The sequence below is a fragment of the Poecilia reticulata genome, linkage group LG15 (genome assembly GCF_000633615.1).
Source record: "Poecilia reticulata strain Guanapo linkage group LG15, Guppy_female_1.0+MT, whole genome shotgun sequence".
NCBI classification, from domain to species: Eukaryota; Metazoa; Chordata; class Actinopteri; order Cyprinodontiformes; family Poeciliidae; genus Poecilia; species Poecilia reticulata.
In genome coordinates this window covers 29944481-29952312 of record NC_024345.1, presented here as the reverse complement: position 1 = coordinate 29952312, position 7832 = coordinate 29944481, and the positions used below count along the sequence as shown (strand labels likewise).

The window sequence follows — 7832 nt, the reverse complement described above, 5'->3', positions numbered from 1 at the left end:
ACTCCAGCAGCTCTGGCCTCTGATTGGCTGAGACTCCAGCAGCTCTGGCCTCTGATTGGCTGAGACTCCAGCAGATCATCAGCAGCTTGTTATTGTGAATGCAGAAGGTTGGCAGGAAGCAGCAGAGGTCAGAGGTCAGAGGGTGAGGAAGTGTTGGGGGTTTTCCTGTGGATTTCAGTCTGCAGAGAGAGCGGCGGTGCGTTTAAGTGTTTCACAGAGAGTGGGACATCAGGCCGCCTGCTGAGCTGATTGGTCAGTTAGAGGCAGAAATATTCCTGAAGAAACTTCGGGATGGTTGGTTGGATGGAGAGACTACCTGGTCACTCCAAGCAGCCAATCAGAGGCTCTGTAGCCTGACCAATCAGAGGACAGTCTGTGATGAAGACTCCTCCTAAAGATGAAGGCTCTGAACCTCGACCTCAACGTGTCTCTGTGCTTTTCCAGCCAGTACGGGATGGCCCCGCCCACGCTCCAGGCTCCGCCCCCTCAGCAGTACCAGCCAATGCCGCAGCAGTTCCAGCCGATGCCCCCGCTCTACCAGCAGCCCCCCCCACTCCAAGCCCCGCCCACCCAGCAGAGCTCCATCCAGATCCCCGTTGGCTCCGCCCCCCCGAAGGTGGTCAGCACGGCCTGCATCTACCCCTCCCAGCCAGGTGAGGGAGCACAAATACGGCGGCCACCAGGGGGCGCACATCAGCAGATATCAGGCCGTAACCAGAACACCTGGCAGTCAGCCGGAAGGTCAGAGGTCACATCCCTGATTCTCAGTCTCAAAAGGCTTCAGCAGAAGTTAAGGTCATGTTGAGTTCAGTACACTAGGTACTGCTAGCTACAAAGCTAACCTTGCTAGCTGCTAAAGCACTTTAAACATTAGTTGTGCTAAAGTGCTTCACTGTATGCAGCAGAAAGCGTCATAGCAACACTATAGGAGAAGCTAATGCTAAAACCAGAGTTTTTTCACTCAGCTTCAGTTTTATAGCCGTTGAATTTTTCTATCTCTGATGCTGATTCTGCAGTGATGCATTCTGGGTAGCAAGTCATTTCTCTACCTGATGTTATGAGAACAGGAAATGGAACTGCTGCGTAAACAGTCTTCAAAATAAGAGCATGATTATAAACAAACTGGAAGAATTCTTAACGGTCGATAACCAAAACTTCAGCGCAAATGTCAAACTTTATTCAACTGAAAGTTTAAAAAAATACTCAAGTAAATTAGTGTTTTAGAGTTTAGGGGAAGCTAAGTGCGCTAAGCGCTTTCAGAGTGAGGCCGTCTGTGTTGGGTAAAAGGTCTCTGATGCTATCAGACGTTATGCTAACGCCCATGTTGCCTGTGGCTCCAGCTCCAGTGCCGCCCCAGCCCCGCCCTGCAGCAGCCGCGCCGGCCCCGCCCCCCGCCGCCCCTCCTCCGGGTTCCTCCACCGCCAACCGACCGCCCTGGGTGACCGACACCAACTTCGCTGATAAGTTCGACCCGGGTAAGACCACCAGCTCCTCCGTGAAGGTCCAGCCGCTTCCTCAGGCGGCCCCGCCGACGTACATCCCCAACCCGTCCCCCGCCGGGCCACCCGCTCCCAGCCCCGCCCCCGTCACACCGAGCCCCGCCCCCTTCCTTCCTGTGGCGAGGGGCGTGGCCCAAAGAGCAGAGCGGTTCGCCGCCAGCAGCCGCACGCCTCTGTGTTCGGCGTGCAACAGCGTCATTAGGTACGGGCCTCGGCGTTCATCACAGCGGCTCCTTCCGGTCCGTAGTGTGTGACGGTGTTGCTGTGGTCCCCAGGGGCCCCTTCCTGGTGGCCCTCGGCCGGTCCTGGCACCCCGAGGAGTTCAACTGCCACTACTGCCACGTCTCCCTGGCCGACGTCAGCTTCGTGGAGGAGCAGAACAACGTCTACTGTGAGAACTGCTACGAGGAGTTCTTTGCTCCGACCTGCGCCCGCTGCAACACCAAGATCATGGGGGTGAGGCAGACCCTGGGGTCATAGGTCATCCTGACTTTCCGATGAACTGGTTAGACAGTCACATTGTTTGTGTTTTGGCTTTAAAGCCCTGAGCTGATTGGAACAGGAACACCGCTAACATGAATGAACATGTTTGTAAACAGAGTCTGGGCATAGTTAGCAAGCCTGCTAATGCTAATGCTAATGCTAGCACCAAGAATGTCACTGAATGCAAGACGAAAATGGCAAAAACAAGGAACATGCAGGATGGCTCTGTCCTCAGGGAGCTAACCGCTAGCATACAGCGCTAACATTAGCAATAGCAGAAGACATGATGCTACTGCTAGCAAAGCAATGACCAGGATGTCATAGCAACACAATAATTCATGCCTGAATTAGTTTCTGGTGAATCCTTCTTCATGCTACTGGAGTTACTGAAGCGTTTGTCTTTTGCACAAATAGAAACTCGTCCTCTGATGTGGGAACATTTCCAAGAGAAAACATGCGACCTGGTGCTATGAAGCGGTTCTGATGCTGCAGGACGATTCTAATGAGTTAAATGGGTTAACCAAACATTTTGACCTCCATTTGTAGTTTCAACATCCTTGAACCTGGACTACAAAATTACTGCAAGAAATAAAAATGGCAGATTTGTGAAATTGGTTGGTGAGAAATCCAAACAGAAAATAGAGAAATCAAAGTTTACACAAAATAATTTTAAGGGCTAAAATGCATCATACGTCTCCTTTTAACATTACAAGAGTTCATTTTTCTGATTTCTGAGTTTCTGAGGCCTTGGTGAGTTTTTCCTCTGCTGTTTGCTGCCTCTGTGTTTTTCTTAGTGAAATAACGACGACGTGCTGTTGCAGGAAGTGATGCACGCCCTGCGGCAGACCTGGCACACCACCTGCTTCGTGTGCGCCGCCTGCGGGAAACCGTTTGGAAACAGCCTGTTCCACATGGAGGACGGGGAGCCGTACTGCGAGACAGGTAGGCGGGACGGAGCGGGGTCCACAGACAGGGACATGGTCCAGACGGACAGACAGGGACATGGTCCAGACGGACAGACAGGGACATGGTCCTAATGGACAATCAGTGGACAGACAGGGACATGGTCCTAACGGTAAGACAGGGACATGGTCCTAATGGACGGCCAGAGGACAGACAGGGACATGGTCCAGACTGACGATCAGAGGACAGACGGAGGACATTGTCCAGTCTCTCTCATTGATCCACTTGTAGCTTCAGCATCTTTGATCCTTGGAGTAAAAATGATCAATTTGTCCATGACTTAGCAGCTCTGCAGCAAATACTAGCCTGTTAGCATGTTAGCTAACAGGCTAACATGTTAGCCTGTTAGCCATTTAGCATGTTAGCCTTTTAGCATGTTAGCCTGTTAGCCATTTAGCCTGTTAGCCTGTTAGCAGCTTAGCATTGTTCCTTCTGCTCTGTCAGATTACGTCGCCCTGTTCAGCACAAAGTGTCACGGCTGCGACTTCCCGGTGGAGGCTGGTGATAAGTTCATCGAGGCTCTGGGCCACACCTGGCACGACACCTGCTTCGTGTGCGCGGTAAGGGCCGGCCAGAGGCAGAGGTCAGAGGTCAGGCCGCCCTCTAAGAGCTGCTGTCTCTGCAGGTGTGCCACGTGAACCTGGAGGGTCAGCCCTTCTACTCCAAGAAGGACAAGCCTCTGTGCAAGAAGCACGCCCACGCCATCAACGTGTAGAGCTGAGCTGACCGAGCAGCCTGCTAATGCTAACCACCAGCTGCTGCTGATGATTCTGCTTCCAGACAGGAAGTCCTGCTGCTGCCTGTGACCGGGTTCAGGTCAGAGACAGCCGGCTCCAAGCTGAATAATCCCTCAAGTTTCAGACGACGGGTTGATGCTGGAAAACATTTTAACGTCACGTTTAGTCGTTTAATAAAGTTTGATGTTTTAACACAAAGTTTTAGATTTTAAATCTGTGCCATTTTATTTATTCTAGACAGAGATCAAAGTTTCTGTTTTTATGTTTTAATCAACCTGCAGATGTGCCTGTTTGACTTCATGACTTTTATTACGCATAAAGGAGGAGTTAGGTTCTGGTTCTGGTTCTGGGTTCAGTTCTGGGTTCAGTTCTGGGTTCAGATCGGATTCGGTTCTGGTTCTGGTTCTGGTTCTGGTTCTGGTGCCGATCACTGAACTCAACAGCATCAGATCTAGAAACTTTCTTCTGGTGAAGCTTTTCTGTCTGCAGCAGCTTCATGTCAGACCCAGGAAACGATAAGGAGCCGTTTCCTGTGAGGACCTGCAGGGGGCGCTGCTGCAGCCTGAGCTGCTGCTGCATGAGCTGCTGCTGCAGCCTGAGCAGCTGCTGCAGCCTGAGCTGCTGCTGCTGCTGCAGCCTGAGCTGCTGCTGCAGCCTGAGCAGCTGCTGCAGCCTGAGCAGCTGCTGCAGCCTGAGCTGCTGCTGCAGCCTGAGCTGCTGCTGCTGCTGCAGCCTGAGCTGCTGCTGCAGCCTGAGCTGCTCCAGGCTGAGCTGCTGCAGCTGATCCTCCGTCTTCAGCTGAAACTTTTCTATTTATTGATCGCTGAGTTTGTTTTGAAGTGTGTATTTTAGATTTTTTTCTATCTGAACTGTAAACGTGGCTGAGCTGCTGCAGATCAGACGCTCAGGTGTAACGGGTCCGTTCACGCTGCAGAACTTCAGAACCACTTCCTCTGGGTTTCAAGAGGCTGCTGCAGCTTCAGGTAAATCCCACATAAACACAGAAATGCAGACAATCAGCTCCACTGTCTGCTTTTCTATCCTGATGAACGTTTAATAAAAGAAAAACAATAAAAATGTAGTTGGACGAGCCGTAAATCTGAAAGTTTGATCAGAACCTGGACCAGAAACCAGTTTGGTTTCTGGAACTGAGATTATTTTGGACCAGAGAAACGAAGCTGCTAACTATAAATACTGTTAGCGTCTCCTTGTGGCCAGTAGAAGAACTGCAATTAGATGTATCTTCGCCTCCATCTCTGTTTCTTTGAGTCGGTAAGCACCAGCCTCAGCAGGTTTCTGCTAACATCCAGACCTCTGCTGTCAGAAAGAACATCGGCCAACAGGACAGAATCATCTGCATACAGGCGAATATTAAATATTAAATGCTGCGTTTGCTAAACCGCTGCGTTGGCCGAGTAGCTGCTCAGAAAACAAACCTGCTGCCAGAGACCCGAGGTGAATATTTCAGGTGGTTTGCATTATAGCCTGGGATGCAACTCAACAGTTTGAAACAATGTTTGAAAGTTATTTTGACTTTAATCCTCATGTTTGTAACAACTGGTTTGTGTTTTCTGATCTGACTCTGTAATTTGGTTTAACGTTCTCACAGAAATCATGAAAGTGTTACAATTAGCAAAGTTATTGGTAATTATTGGGGTAAAATGCTTTTCATTTATGGATTTATACTCCTGTTTATAGCAGCCTCTACTGGCCGCTGAAGAAACTGCAGCCATACCAAGCCAAAAAAAACGTAACTAAAGTCAGATCTATAATTGAAATGTTTATTATTAATGGAGCAAAACAAAGGCAGAATGGTTTCTGATCCATGTTCTTTAGGCTGTGTGAACAGAGGCTCTTCTAAAACCCAGTAGCAGTACCTGCAGCGGCCACAGGTGTCGCCAGAATCCACCTGACAACATGTGAGACAAGTCATCTCAGTCCGACGGAGAGTTAGAATTTAACTTACAAAGATAACCCATAATATTACCAGAGGAAAGTCGTAAGATTGTGAGAAAATGTTTAAATTGGAGCGAAGCCTGGTCAGACCCGCTCAGCCGGTCGTTTCAAAGATAATAAAGGTCTAAATATTATTTCCTTATTTGTCAAATGGATCCCAAATCACAACATGCTGAACATTCCTCATGTTAACGCAGCGCCAGGCGGATTTACATAAATTATTCTGATCATATCATGACTTCATTCTGGTCTTATTACAACTTTACGGTTGTTCAAACTTTTTCTTGTAATATTTTTCATATTATTACAATTTATTCTCGTATTAGTCGTTTTTACAACTTTCTTTCTGCTATAATATGAGTTTATTCTTATTATGAATTTATTTATGCGACATTTTTCTTGTAGTTTTATGATTCTATTCCTGTGTTTTCGGACTATTCTTGTATTATTACAACTTTATTGTGAAAATACGACATTATTCTTGTGCTGTTTAAACTTTATTGTTGGAGTTTTTGTTGTGATATTCTGACTTTATTTTCTAATTATTTCGACTATTGTCATATACCTTCTTTCTCACACTATTACGACTTTATTTTGATAATATTTTGACTTTATTCTTGTATTATTTCAACCTTTTCGCTTGTAAAATGATCTCATTCTCCCATTTTTAGGCTCTTTCCATCTTTTGTCTCGTTGTAGCGCCATCTGCTGGTGGTTCAAGGATCTGCACTAAAACAGTGAAGTTCTGCAGAGTGAACTCGGTTTCCCTGAATGTTTGGTTCTGTTTTAAAGATCATTGTAGTTTCTGAGCGCAGATCCGCGTCGGACTCGGTTTTCTGTGTTGAGTTTTTCCTGCGTCTCGTCCTTTTATACGGTTTGTTTTCAGGGTTCATGCAGAGCAGGAGGAGAAGCTGAGCTCAGTTTGAATGGCCTCATGTCAGCAGGTGAATAAAGCACCTCCAACACAATCACCTGGTCGTTTCATTCTTTGAAATCTAATCATTCGTTGCTCAGTAAGAAACGAGATTCATTAAAACATTTAAATAAGTGAAAATAAGGAGAATTCTTCCTGTTCTGACTTTTTTTACCTCTATTCAGTTCCTGTTTCTGAAACTGACTAATCTGAGCTGCAGATGTCAAAATCACAATGATTCACTTTTAACCGACATTATTGCAACAATCCGCAGTTTATTTTATACTTATTGCCACCAGAGGGCCGCAGAGTCACCTTTGGTGGTGATTTCAAAATAAAAGCCCGTCCAAAACAACTGGGCGGCAATTTACACAGAGGAGGAAATATGCAAAGATGTCTCACTCTGCTTGTTTTATAACATATCAAAGAATTGCAGTAATTATATTTTTAAAAACATAATGAACTAAACTTTACTGTCACTTTCACAGTTTTTGCACCCAGTTCTAATTCAATAATACTTAGATTAAATTGTTAAATAGTGAAAATGAAGTAGCTATAGGCTAGTTATTTAAACTTGTGTTTTCTGGTCTATATTAACCTCAATTTAATTAAATTGTAAATATGTACCTTTATAATATTAAGTTGCTCTCAATATTTATGCAATATTTAATTTCTTGTTTTTATTTTTAATAAGCTTGAGGTATTTCTGTGTAAAATATTGATGAAACAGATTAATAGTTTTGAATAAGGTAACAATATGTAGGTAAAGTAAATTGAGTTAGATGCTTTCCAGATGTACAGTGATACGTGTGATCTCGTTATCAAAACAATTTATGAAAATTAACTGAATGCACATTTTAGTTTAGCTTTTAATTTGAAAATCCAGCTTTCTTTCACTCTGGTTTCCACTGTTTTCCTTCTCTGAAAATTGAAATAAAGCAGAAACTGTAGCTGAAATCAGGAATCTGATGGGAGTCTGACCTCACTGAGCGACCCAGAGTTTAATATCCAACATGGCGGCAAGTGACTAAACAGCCAAAAAGAATGCTAACAATCTATTAGCATAGAACGGATTTATGTGGGAACAGCTTCCAGGTTTGTGTGACAATAAATAGAAAGCAACATTTTCCGTGACAAAAATCACACAGGGTAAGGCATCCTGTAAAACAAATGATCTATGTCAGATTTACTGTCCTTCAATCTTGCAAAAAGAAATCAGAGTGAGTTGTCGCGTTTTAGAGATGATCTACGTCGCATTTTGCTCTCCTTCGTAATGGCAGC

At 45.6% G+C, this 7832-nt stretch overlaps 1 protein-coding gene across 1 annotated transcript in view; it reads left to right on the top strand.

Moving 5' to 3' along the window:
* Positions 1 to 3880, top strand: part of LOC103477367 (LIM domain-binding protein 3) — a 17705-nt gene extending 13825 nt beyond the window's left edge. Inside the window, exons 7-12 of the mRNA XM_017308832.1 lie at positions 445 to 653; positions 1341 to 1701; positions 1775 to 1955; positions 2804 to 2924; positions 3390 to 3505; positions 3571 to 3880. Of these exons, the coding sequence (XP_017164321.1) occupies positions 445 to 653; positions 1341 to 1701; positions 1775 to 1955; positions 2804 to 2924; positions 3390 to 3505; positions 3571 to 3660 (1078 nt within the window). The 3' untranslated portion in view covers positions 3661 to 3880. The remainder of the gene's footprint in view (positions 1 to 444; positions 654 to 1340; positions 1702 to 1774; positions 1956 to 2803; positions 2925 to 3389; positions 3506 to 3570) is intronic.
* The last annotated feature ends 3952 nt before the right edge of the window (positions 3881 to 7832 follow it).